Below are 13,775 nucleotides of genomic sequence, written 5' to 3' on the forward strand. Positions count from 1 at the left end.
TGCCCAGTATAGGGAGAGGGAAAGAAGGGTACAAGGTACAAGGGTACACCCAGGGAGCCCTTATGCCCTGGGCGGCATACTGATCAGGGGGCTGAAATAAGTAAAATAATCAAAATGTCCCCAGGATGCCTCTGGCCAAGTGGATTTCTACCATGGGTTGAGATGAGAGGGGAAAAGGAGAGAAGCTTGAGTTAGGTCAGGGTTTCAGTTATAGCTGCAGGGAATTGTATCAGCAGACAAAGAAGCAAGAATGACGCAGAGAAAATGTGCCGGAGATCCTACTAGTAGGTTCATGCTGTAGGCTTCAGACACTAAGTTTCTTTGGAGCACTTGGCCCCACTGCTGAGGGCTTGGAGACCAAAAAGCCACAAGGTCCTGGTACATGCGTGGGTGGAGTATGAAGACCAAGAGAAACAATTTCACGCCTACAGCATCTCTCAAATTGTTGTGCACTGTCTTGCACATCTGATACCTACTATTAGAAACAAAACACAACACAATAAAAATAATACAGTAGATTGACCTCCTTGTCCATAGAGCTCAGGCACGCATTTATGAGGGTTGGGTCAGAGGGTGATCCTAGGACACACAGCGTGCTGTTACTAAAGTTGACCCTCTACTCCCAAGAAGGGTTACTGGCCTGGACCAGGTTGGAAATGCATTTCTGGTGAGCCCACTTTAAAGAGCCTTGGCATGAGTCTAGAAAAGTGTGAATCCCAGAGCTGCACAAGTTAGGCTCAAGCTCAGGATCTTCAGAACATAAGAAAGTAATTAAAATACAGTACATTATATAAATATGTTAAGACAATTCACAGAATGATATCAGATCCTGGATATACAACCAATCAACTGTGAAACTCATCTAATAAAACCATGTTCTAGAAGCAATTTGATAAAAATATTGATACTCCCATTAAAGTAAGAAAAAGCAAAAACAAGAAAAGAACGGGTCTATGATTTTTACCCTCAATTCTGAAATCTACAAAGCTTTGAAAAGCTGAAATCTTGGGGCTTCCCTGGTGGCGTAGTGGTTGAGAGTCCGCCTGCTGACGCAGGGGACACGGGTTTGTGGCCACTGAGCCTGCGCGTCCGGAGCCTGTGCTCCACAACGGGAGAGGCCACAACAGTGAGAGGCCCGCGTACCGCAAACAAACAAACAAAAAAAAGCTGAAATCTTTTTCTCATTTGGCAATACAACCTGAGCTGAATAAAGTGTTTACCCTGCTTATTGTAAGTATTTATATGTTTTGCTGTAAAAACATCAATGTGTTTGATTATGAGAATCCAGCTATCTTCTATCAAGCCAGACATTAAAGAGGTTTGCAAAAACATTAAAAAATAAACATATAAAAATCAGGATGCGGTATGGATATAATAGGTTTGAACACCTGCTGTTAATGGCTGAAGCTAGTAATGAGGGTGTGGGAGGGCTGTTCTTATACTGGCTCCTTACTTCTGTGTACATTAACTTTATTTTAAAAATAAGTAGAAAGGTAATAAAGTAAATAATAAAATAAACATTTAAACCATTATAAAAATTAAATGAAACAAGTTCAAAAGTTTTACAAAATTTACAAGAACTGTCTTGTACCGTAGAGAGTACTGTCAGTCATGTTTATTTAGAACAAGTACTGCTCTGCCTATTATAAAATATATACCTTAAGATTAGATTTCTTTTATTATCATTTCCCCATATTGCTTTGTTTCTTCCACAAAGCTCCCTCCCCAGTTATAACTGACAATTGAGTACAATAAATTTGTCTTACAACTCTTTAAAAATTATTTGCCCTTGTTTTTTGGGCTTTCTCCCATATGCTAGAGGTAGACATGGGCAAAAGAGCGTAATTAAGGGGAAAAAAAGAAAACACGAAAATACTAGAAATCTGCAACTGGTTACAATCCAAGTAGGACAGAAAGATATAAAAAGGAAAGACTACCGAGAGCATGAAGATGTGAGAGACAGCTCTGTGTAGATGAGTTAACTTCCCAAAAAGTAGAAGGAAAAAATAATATAAGGAGACCCCCGAATAAAGCTTCTTGGATGTTTTAATATTAATTCATCATTAAAAAATGATTTTTCTTGTTACGAGTTTCCTTTCTCAGGCCACAATACCAACACATTGATCAAGTTTGGGAGATGGGACAGAGGAATGAGAGAGAGAGAAAGGAGGGGAAGAAGGAGAAGGAAATAAAGATTCTTATTTATCAGATGTGGAAAATGAAGCAAAAGAAGGTCAAGCAAGGAAAAAAAAATGGGAGCTCTCTTTCTTAGTCATCAGCATGAAGCAGTCAACCATACATTCAAAAGCACAGCTCTAACTAAAGAAATTGTCTTTCCTACATTCAACTGGTATTCATACAAATATTCCTATTTGGCTGATGTCCTGTACCTATGCAATGAAAAAACTTAACTCACTGTGATGAAAAATTACATTCTTAAAAGAAAATTTTCTTCCTGCTTAAAAAAGAAGGAAAAGTTACTATCCAGAGGTGGGGAAATAGCATTACCCTGAGTTGTCTTTGCCAATTCAGTTGTTCGTGGAAACTTAGTTGTGAAGAGTTCTTGGGTGGATTGGTCTGTTTCTGCTGGAGGAAACACAGTAAGATGGCTGGCTTTAAATGATTATCATTATGAATGGGTCAAAAAGGAAACAAACAAACCCTACTCTTTTCTATCCCGTGCAGTGATAAAAGGGTAAATTGCATTAATAACTATGCCCAATAACCATCGTATGTCAAAGATAATGGTATATTTTAATAACTCTCATTTATTATATTTACTGCCTTCTTGCACTATTATTTTAATGATTATTATAAGGATTTCAAAAGCTTTTAGTTCAGAATCATCGTTTCATGATACTGGACATGGCTATATTCTTGGATATGCCTCCTGTCTTTATGTATTATTGCCTTCATGTTTCCTCCCTATTTCATGAGCTCCACAAACTATTTAGGTGAGCTGGAAAAAAAATAGACCATAGAAAATAATGTGTATTTACACCATAGAAGAATAAATATCCTATTTATCTCATGTGAAAATCAAAGTTTGTTTATTGCCATACTGGTACATTACTCCTGACAAAATAAAAATAAGTATGGCAATACTCCCAGTCCCATATTATCCTGAAATCATTACAACATCACACCGACATAGCAAATTACACTGTTCACTTTGCTACATACTGGATCCAAGGAAATACTTGGTGCAAATAATATGTTGTCGTCTTATTTTCTGCCTGTTTTATAATCTGGATTCTGCTCATAAGAGAGATTCTTGTAATAGTTGGTCCAGTAAATGGGGTACATTAAAAAAAAAAAAAACAGGGAGTGGAATTTAGATAATTAGCACATCCAGCACTGGTTCTTGATAAGTACTTTTGACTTTGCCATCGTGGGTAATGTTGACTTTGAGGGCCTAGGCTACAATAGATGAGTATTTGGTAATTAGGATACATTTGCTCATTCAGTTTAAAAGTTTTTCCTTTGAAAAGGATTCCATTTTAAAATGTGATCAGTAACTTCATTTCAGCAGACACACACAAAGGATGGGTTTATCTGAAAATGGATGAAGGGAGGAAAATAAAACCACTGATTTAAACAGCCATGTGGGATGTAGCATGGACAGGGCAGAGAAGCCAACAAACACAAGCTGGGAACTCTTGTTTTCCAGTTCATCTTCAGCCAAGTGTCAGGCAAAATTGGGTTTCCCACACAGTGAAGACCTTGATGCTGAACTCTTCGAAAGCCTGGCCAGCTCATTCCAACCAACCTTACTGACTCATTCATGCATCTGTGTTCCTCCAGGCTACCCAGATGCTCATCAGATTAGTCTGGCTGCCATTCTCTACCCTGTGTCTCTTCCCTATCTGTCTTTCATCTTTCACACCTTTAACTTCAACTCTCATTCCAACTGGAAGACCCGGCATACATGTCACCTCCTCTGTGAAGCCTTCCCTGATACCCCCAGGTAGTTTCCTTGCTCAGCATGCTGCTCATTTCTCTATGAATTCATTGTATTGTATAACATGGGGGTGAATTCCAGGAGCTCTGGTGACTGAGTATGTGGGTTCCAATTTGGCTCTGACGTTAGCTGTATGGCTTAACCAGATTTTTAAATCTTTCTGTGCCTCAATTTTCTAAGCTGTAAAATGGGGCAAGTAATAGAAACTACCTCACAAAGTTGTTACGTGCCTTAAATTTAAAAATACATGTAGAAGACTGGGTAGCACAGCTACTGCTAAATCCTGTCTTCATATTAGATGGCGAGCTCTCCAGGTTAACCTTTAAAACAGTTTTATTTTGGAATTCCTATTGCTTGGCATTGCAGTTAGCCCCCAAAAGATATTCAAATACTAGATGAAATTTTTCTTCCCAAATGCAGTTCCAAATATGAAAAAGCAACAAGAGAATATAGCATTGATATACTTTGGGAAGATTCTTTTTTAAAAAAATAATTGGAGGGCTTCCCTGGTGGCACAGTGGTTGGGAGTCCGCCTGCCAGTGCAGGGGACACGGGTTCGTGCCCTGGTCCAGGAGGATCCCACATGCTGCGAAGCGGCTGGGCCCGTGAGCCATGGCCGCTGAGCCTGCGTGTCCGGAGCCTGTGCTCCGCAACGGGAGAGGCCACAGCAGTGAGAGGCCCGTGTACCGCAAAAAAAAAAATAATAATAATAATTGGAATTTTGTCAAGATGTTTCAAAATATTTTATATTAGAAATCAGCATAAATATTAGAAGGACAAATATACAGTTAATGTAAAAGAATCAAGTGAAATGGGTATTTTTTTATAATGATAAAAAGAGACCCTCTGTGGTTTGGAAATCTATGAACACAAAAGTACATACGGCTACTTTAAGGGCAATTCCTAAAATGTTAAGTCCTCAATGGACTGAAATAGTAAAACAAAATTTACCCAGAGTGGTTTGTAGTTCCTCTTGACTAGAACTTGCTGAAATCATAGGAATGAAAGGGCTGCCTCGTGTCTCTAAAGGAGCTGAAAAGACAAGTACCAAGGTTGTCAATCTTTAGATTCAAAAGCCAGCACCCGGCCAGAATGATATTACATGAGATTCCTTTATTTGAAATAGAAAAACAGAAAACATTAAGTGAGTCAGGAAGAAGAAAGTTAAGTGTGCATAGAACCTTCAGGAAGATGACTGTGGAACATAGAATAATGGTTCTCAACTGTTTTTTCCACCAGGATAGATAATAAATGACATTCAGTGCTTGACATACTCTATGACCATAGCTGGTTAAGACGGGTGTGGGTAAGACATGGTCCTTGGTCTGTCAGCTGCAGCTCTCCCATCCAAGAGAGCACATAGGATTACAACAGGAGAGAGAATATCATCACTGTGGCAAGCACCTGGCGTCTGTTCAAGTTTATTTTAAAAAATAAACGGGTGGCAAACTTTAGTATTTTGACCAATATTAATAATAATTACTTGCCAGCATCTTCCACAGCATGTTAGTGGGTTATAACACCACAGCTGAGAACCACTAAACCAGCAGAAAAAGTTAACTAGGTGGGCGTGAGTAAGGTGGAATCATTCTGAACACAGAGACAAATGAGGTAGGTGAGAATGGGCTCGGTAGTGAGCTGTCTTAAGTTGGTCTTCAGAGCAAACCTTTAGAACATTGCCCTTCTATTTTGAAACCACTGCCTTTCTATTTTGGAAAGAGTAAAAATAATGAGAATGAAACAACGAAGAGGACTGAGGACAGATGATGTTTCAATGTGATCATTTGAGAAAGACCTGCAATCTTGATGGCAGCCAGGAAAATAATTAGAGTGGGTCAAATGGGAAAACCATTACCTAGTGTTGTCTCTGGCAGATCAATTCTAAAGGTAACAGGTTGCAGAACTAGGCCAAAAGCAAACCAAAGAAATATATTTATGAGAATTACTACCTGGTGAAGTAAACCCAGTTTCTGTGTCTCTACAATGTACCCGTTTGAACATTTAAACATTCTCTTAGAATCATAATAAATACGAGAAAATTCTATACCTTAGGTGACACCCAGTTTAGTTTTAGTTCAACTAAAACTTTAAAGTTTTCGTTCACTGTCACTATGAGGAAAATTTGATTAGGCACCCATATTTTTAACTTAAAAGTATACCCACATTTGGAATGTAGCTATATTTACATTCTGAAAGAAGGTGAAAATGGTTGGCTCAGGTAATAATTATATCTTATAACTTTAGCATGATTTTCTATTCAACAAAAATACTTTCAGGGAAAATAAACTAATTCTACACTATTCTCTCATGGGGAAAAATTTGTCAAGCAGATTGTATGATTAAACCTCCCCAAAAGAAATACACATTTTCTACCCATAATTTTCTCTGAACTTCTTCCACATCACAATCATTCCAAAAATATATTTACCTCAAGAATATCTTTCGAAAAATACACTTCCTAACTGGGAAAATAAAACAATTCATTTACCAGGTTCGCTCTGAAAGACTTCAGGGTCTGGTTTATGGGGAAGGAGCACATCTCTTGGAACTGAAAGAAAAAGATTATAAAACACTGTGCACTCTAAATGTCATACTTGGAGTGAAACTTAACCCATAGACCTAAAACCCTGGGAAGCATGAATGAAGCCAAGATGTTTTCACAATGGCTAAAGGGCTAAGCCAAGAAGAGGACCATCTTTCTGAGATGGAAAAATGTCACTGTGTAGGAAAGGTTCTAATGGCAGTAAAACAAAGTTGGTCACAGGTCATGTCGAAGATTCTGTTGAGGGGGAAAAAAAAGGAAGAAAAAACTAATGTAATTAAACACAAGGAGGTAGGTCTCCCTCAAGTTGTCTTCAAAGTAATAGGTCAGTTTTTGTCTGAAGAGGTTATAGCTGCCATTTGATATTCCTGCTAAAATTCCACTGACAGCAATAGAAAATACATTATCTTAAAGAAATGGCCTGGGCCTCCCTGGTGGCACAGTGGTAGAGAGTCCGCCTGCCGATGCAGGGGACACGGGTTCGTGCCCTGGTCCGGGAAGATACCACATGCCGCGGAGCGGCTGGGCCTGTGAGCCATGGCCGCTGAGCCTGTGCTCTGCAACGGGAGAGGCCACAACAGTGACAGGCCTGTGTACCAAAAAAAAAAAAAAAAAAAAAAAAAAAAAAGAAATGGCCTGCAAATTGAGGAAAACAGGAAGAAAGGCAAAACTCTTGAATATCTAAGGGAAGAACAAAGTTTTATTCTAAAAGGCACTAACAGTTATTATGGGGAGAAAATAAAGCAGGAAGGATCACTCACTCATTAGAAGATACCGAATGTAAAGTTTATGACAGTGCTTGTTACGTAGTAAATGTTAGATAAATGTTGCCATTTTTGTCATTCTTAGTGATATGGCTTCTAGTATAATAGGTATTAAGCATAGGTATTAGGGCCTCCTGACATATGAGAACATGAAAACAAAGGAGAAAAATATACACTAAACAATAATCATATTCAGTCCTGATATCCAGGATATTTTTAATGCCTGTGTCCAGTTCTACTTCGGCAAAATAAAATGGTAGGCTGGGAACTTGATCCCTTATCTCTCATTGGGGAAAATACCAGGGTGATTTGCCTGTTGTTAGTACCAGATTTCTATGGCAAATCTCCTTTCAGGAGCAAGATGACGTATTTCTTTAACTTAGTTTCCCTAAAAGGAGGTCCTTGTCAACCCTACTCACTCACTGAAAAGCTTTCCTACCACACCGAATTCATAAATACCCTTAGGTATGCAGTGTAACTTTCTTGCATCTTATATGGTGCTGGAGGAAAAAAATTAGGATTCAGGCTACAACTCTGCCTCCGAGAAAGATGAAAACTTTTGTACCATGAGGTGGACAAGCAGCACTTTATCATTAGTGTAGAAACAGATTATATAAGATGGACATTCATTCTCTTTTATGGCTTTTGGGATCACATTTAACGTGCACATCACATCTGTTCTTAGTCTAGGCCACTAAGCAAGTGCGAGTGAAATCACAGTCGTGGAATTTGGTCCACTGAAACGAAATGTGACTCCATTAGAACTTCTATGAGCTAAAGGGTAACCACCAGGGGAACTTGATATCTGGACTTTTTTTTTAAAAAGGTAACTTCAAAAAGATTAGTGGTGCACAAAGTTAAAGAAAACCCATCACCATAGTGAACACTTCACCTTTGCTATGTAGTATTTTTAAGGACTGAAGGGGTAAAATACGAGGAATTTCCAGTTGTAAATCAAACTAACTGTTATCTGGAGGGTGAGGGAGAAGGCACTTTGGTGTGCGTCTGAGAAGGTCACGGCCATACAGAGCAGTCTGAGTTTATAAACATCCTAACTGGTTGCAGTGCTAGACTATACAGAGAGGAGCCGGATTAAGGAAAGGAGAAGCTAAAAAGAAATGTGCTACCAATAAATCCACCATATACTGTAAATACATGATTCACTGCCTGCCTGCCTTAGTTTCCTGAGGAATTTAGACTAATGTGGATCCCTGCTGCTGCAATTGGCACTTTCTAGCCATGAAGGGATGATTTAATAACTGCCATGCCAGACGTTCTAAAGCAGGTGAAATCAGTGGAAAGGAAAGAACTAGAAATATTCACAGGAAAGGGATATGAATCATTCTCTCTCTTGGTCACTGGCAGCTCCAACAAATGCAAAGTTGTTTTTTTCTTTTTCCCAATGTGGCATTCCTCCGTATATTTAATTGAATAAGAGCATGACTCTTAAAACCAAAATCTTCCATGCTGGAGGAAACTTATCAGTGTAAATCATGACAATTTATTAAGAAGGCAGTTTTGATTTCTTTATAAGATTACTTACCATTATTATATTTTAGACCCATTTGTATAAGCCAATTTACCATTTATATTAAATAACCAATTCACTTACCAGTTATATTAACTGTCTTTTTGAATAAAGGGCACGTTTCCAAAGAACAATTCAACTAACATGAGACAACTGTGAGTGGAGATGTCCAATATGGACAAATGTAAATGAATACGCATGAATGTTTTGCCAGAGCAGATGAGAGAATGAAGGTGTCGCTCTCTGATAGAGATGGTGGAATAAGGAATCTTCAGTAAGGTTTACCCCTGCAATAGGCTACAAAGAGGTTCTCTTAGAAAAGTAACACACATAGACCACACACCCTTTTCACCTCCAGCGTCCCTCTTCCTTTATTCTAACCTTGTACCCTAAGGTCCAGTCTGAGAGGAAGCAGGTTTCCTGCCCTTTCAGAGACCACTTTCAGAGTTTTACCTGTGCTCTTGGATCACCTTCCCTCCCGTCTCCTCTGGGGCCTTTTACTTTCCATTATTTCTATTATCTTCTATTTTTCTCCGTTAGTCCATATTTCCATTTATCCATGAGTTCCTCCCTCTCCACCTATAAAACAGCTCAAATGCTCCAACATCCTAACATTAATAACCATTTCCTTGACATGGCTTCCCCTTCAAACCATCCCTTTCTTGCTCTTATTCCCTTCATCTAAAAACTCTATCTGCCTCTGCTTCCTGGTCTCTTAACTGCATCTTCTCCATTCACCGTGGACTGGCTTCCCGATCTCCTGCACCCACTCCCACACCCACGGATCCATGAGGCCTCATCCATAGTTCTGAAGTTCAAAATGCTCTGAAGACAGAAAGTGTTTTTTTTTTCTTAACTTATTTGACAGTAAAACCTGACTAGAACTGACCTGAGGCTATTTGCAGTTTTTATTCACCCTGAGTAGTGTGACTGTTCATACCTCCCACTGCAGACTTATGAATATGCTTGTAATCGACGGTATATGTACTGTTTTACCTTTCCAAAGTCTGAAAATTGCTGAATTCTGAAGCATTGGCCCACAGGTTTCAGATGCAGGCTTTTGGACCCACACTGTCAAGTCCAACAGCTCTTCTGACACCTGTCCACCTCACTGTCATTGATGGCTGCCCTTCCCTGTCTTGCCTCCCGAGCCCCTCTTTCCTGCTACTTGGATCTTTTGACAGCAAATTCTGATGGCTCCTCTTCCTCTGTCCACTCTTGAAATATAACTGTGTCCCCTACGACTTTGATCTCTGATCTCTTATTTTCTGTCTGTACTTTCTCCTGGATGATGTCATGCACTCACAAGATTTAAGAACCTTCTATATGTAGACACACGACTCCCAAATCTACATCCTAAATATCGACCTCTGTTTAGATATCCAAAAATACATTTCAACCACCAGTCCTGCTGGCCCTCCAAACCTAGCACGTACAAACACAAGCCTTCATTCCTCCCTCTGTGTTCCCTGCCTTAGTTAATGGTATTATCATCTACCACCTGCCCAAGCTAGAAATCACAGTGTCATCCTTCTCTCCATAACACCATTCAGTCATTGTCTACATCCTAGCAATTCCATCTCCAAAAGACATTTTAGCATTAGTCTCTTCTTTCCTAACTGCAAAAATGCTGATGTGTGACTGCAAATTAGAATTTTCCCAAGAGAGCAGTTACAGAACATTTGTAGGATTGGATAGCCTGCTGAAATCTAAACTTTTTTGCCCCTGGTTTGCTCCCGATGACTGAAGTCTATCCAAATACTTCTGTGGTGACAGAAGTTCCAACAAAGCCAAGACAGCCCTTGGTACAGAAACAAATCTACAAAGAAGGCACAGCTCTGTTGAGCCAGGCATCAGGGCAGGTCCTTTTCTCTGAATTCAAAAGCATTCCTCCAAGGCAGATCAAAAGAAAAGCCAGTTCTGTTTTGGTTCTGGACATGATGTGTGGGCTCAGTTTGTCTAGATTCCTCATTAAGTGTTGTAGATAATTCAACTGAGTGACTGAAAGATATTTTCTAAAGGCCTAACTGGATGAAACCTGTGTTATACCTAGGAATCTATAGAATGAAAGAGCTGTACAGATAATCCGAGACTGACTTATTTGGTACCGGTCTAAAAATTCAGTTTTGTCACTTCTAATATCTCTCAGTATAAATTTTGAAATAAACATTGTGTTAAAACATAACTATGTCCTGATTTCAGTACTACTTTTTACATTTTTATAGAGCATCTATCTCTATAAAAAGGATAGAGATACAAGTACACATTAAGTTTACATGTAATTTACCCTGTTTTCTGAGGAGCCAGTAAACAAGGTTGTGGGCTCATTAGGATGCAAACCTGAGCCTAGATACAACCCCAAGACTGTTTGAATCCAGTCTGTTAAAACACTTGGGAGAACATTAAATAGTAGTAAAGACTGCCTGTGATTCTTCCCGTAGCATCACACCCCTGGAGCAATAGGGGAACCCCTGATGGACACAATGGCAGGACCAACACTAGGTTTAGAGACAAAATTCAATCTGAACATTTGGAACTGGAGAGTCAATAGAATAAGCTCAATGAAGGCTCCAGAGAGAGCGTTTGTGCTGTTGTTCCAGGGCTCAAACGTACAGATCAGAGTATCTGTGAAAAAGAAGGTGTTGATGGAATTAAGGCAAATAGTAGACATTTAAAAAGGAAGAAAAAGTTGAACTATTAGATATATTGGTTTAATGAGATTATGTCATATCAGGACCAATAGTATTGCTTTCTCTAACGAAAAGTGAATATAATCACTCATATCTACTGTTGTTATCTGTAATGACTTCGTTTCCGTTACATATTTTTTCCTCAGTTGAAAACAAGAAGCTGACCTTTTGCAAGTGGGAAGATCAGCTTTTTCCTTATTGGCATTTATAATATTGACTGTTGCACTTAGCAGTACTAATTTAAAGTCTAGACTTCAGGGCAAAAGAGGCTCTTTGCAGCCTATCACCACCTGCAACAACCTAGCCATCCCACAGCGACAGTAACACCCTGCGCTTATACAACCTGGAAAACATGATAGCAAGTGAATTCACTTGCCTCCAAAATGCCATCATTTCAAGCTACAGCCCAGAAATCCTTTGGTTCTAGGAATGTTCTATATGCTTCCAGGACCATCTAAGAATTTATAATAATTGCACCTTAAAAAAAAGCGGGGGGGAACTTATTGTATTTCTCAGATACTCTAGTTAAAAACTTGGTTTGGCTTATTAGTGAACCAACAGTGAACTAATTAGTGAAGCTAACAGCAGCTTTGTATGGTCACTTGAGGATCTAGAGAAATGTCTGGGTCCTTGCAGTCCCTACCTTGACTACTCCCACAAACATGAGATTATTCCCCCCATAAACGGACAAAAAGCCTTCTCAAATGATAGGCAAGAAATTGATCTGTAACTAAAGAAATCATTTTTTCCCGTGTGAAACAAATTTCTTGACTCAAGCAACTGCCCCATGAATGGGTAAAATAGAATTTAAAAGGAAAAAAAAAAAAAAGACCCTCAATACTGGATAGTGTAAAATGTTTGAACCCAAGAAAATGGTTAAACATCATTTCCTCCATTTGTAAAACATCATTTTTGCGGGAAAATCCCCAATTCTTTATTTTATCTTGGTGAAACATGAGCACAGCATAGTTAACATTGGTAGGTTATTTTTTGGAAGTCAAAAGATAAGAGAATTTTAATTCTAGAAGAAGCATTCTACCCTTGGCATAATTCTCTGCCTTTGGATTATATCAATGGCTTACCATATGAGCACTTAGATAACTCTTACGAACACTTTGAAATGATTATATCATGCATGATACAACGTGGTACCTGAACAGAAGTGAAACATGGACCTCACATCCATCAGTCCTCATGTTTCATTGCAGCAGAGTGTGACTGTAGAATGCATTTGGTTTAAACATGAAATAAAGCATTTACCATGCTGAGTATAGGACGCTTCTGGACTTGGTGATGTCTTTGGCTTCAGAGTAACATGCTGGAACACCTTAGGAGCTGAAAGAGAGAGCTCGGATCATGAGTCATTTGGTTTTAGCATCTCCCAGTCTTGCTTAACACATAAGATATGACAAAGTATAAGACTGATTACTGATTTTAAAAAAGTATTGAAATGGGATTTAGATGGAAAAATAAACCTTAAGCTCTAAAAATAGATCAGTTAGAATTCCAGATACGTTAAGAAAAATGAAATCTGAGAAACAGCAAAATTTGACTAAGCATAAGAACAGGATGAATAATTTTTTTAAAACATCATTTCAGAAGAGATAGCAATTTAATTAATGCAAGAGTGTTCTTCTTTTGTGGATGTTTCCTTGACTTCTTAAACCCATCCCTATGTCTTTCTGTGAAGATGAATTCAGTGAAGTCAGAATGGGATCCCATGAAGTATGGAAAAGAGCAGCTTAAAGTCAGCTCAGCAACAGCAGAAAGAGAAGTGGGCGACGGAATGGAATGGGTGGGCTCGCATTCTACATCCCCGGCAATTGTTAGGCTCTAAATAAACCTTTAAATGACATGTTCACAAACCAAAATTGTCTTTCCACAGCTGTTCCTTTGGAGTAACAAGGTGCAAATGTAATAGACACCAGGAAAAAAAAAAAAAGGTCTACTTTATTTATAGCTCATTTTACAATTTCAAAAGTACTTTCATAAGATTATGCCCTTTGATTCTCACCGTACTGCTGAGAGGAAGGGATTATCAGCTTCACTTTAAAGCTATTTGCCTGGGGTCACGTGATCATTAAGCACCAGAGACAAGACCTGAACACTGAGGTCCAGACATGACTGCTAGGTCCCAACACTTGGGCTCGCTATATCCCAGCTCTGCAGGTTACATTTTAACTTGTTCCTCATTTTTCTAGGTGGAATTAATAAACCGGTCCTAACTGAAAGGGTGATTGTGAGAATTAAGTGTGAAATGTCAAAATGATGTGAAAGCTATACCCCTATA

General features: G+C 38.9%; 1 protein-coding gene across 18 annotated transcripts in view; it reads right to left on the reverse strand.

Moving 5' to 3' along the window:
• ABI3BP (ABI family member 3 binding protein) overlaps nt 1–13,775 on the reverse strand; it is a 262,547-nt gene that overhangs the window by 54,519 nt on the left and 194,253 nt on the right. For 17 of the 18 annotated variants that reach the window (XM_060297984.1, XM_060297993.1, XM_060297987.1 and 14 more), the window contains 5 exons: nt 12,746–12,820; nt 6,450–6,509; nt 5,817–5,864; nt 4,913–4,993; nt 2,509–2,586 (listed from right to left, as the gene is read on the reverse strand). In XM_060297984.1, the coding sequence (XP_060153967.1) occupies nt 2,509–2,586; nt 4,913–4,993; nt 5,817–5,864; nt 6,450–6,509; nt 12,746–12,820 (342 nt within the window). The remainder of the gene's footprint in view (nt 1–2,508; nt 2,587–4,912; nt 4,994–5,816; nt 5,865–6,449; nt 6,510–12,745; nt 12,821–13,775) is intronic. The other variant, XM_060297980.1, reaches the window with a different exon arrangement.

Source organism: Globicephala melas, chromosome 4 (genome assembly GCF_963455315.2).
Source record: "Globicephala melas chromosome 4, mGloMel1.2, whole genome shotgun sequence".
NCBI classification, from domain to species: domain Eukaryota; kingdom Metazoa; phylum Chordata; class Mammalia; order Artiodactyla; family Delphinidae; genus Globicephala; species Globicephala melas.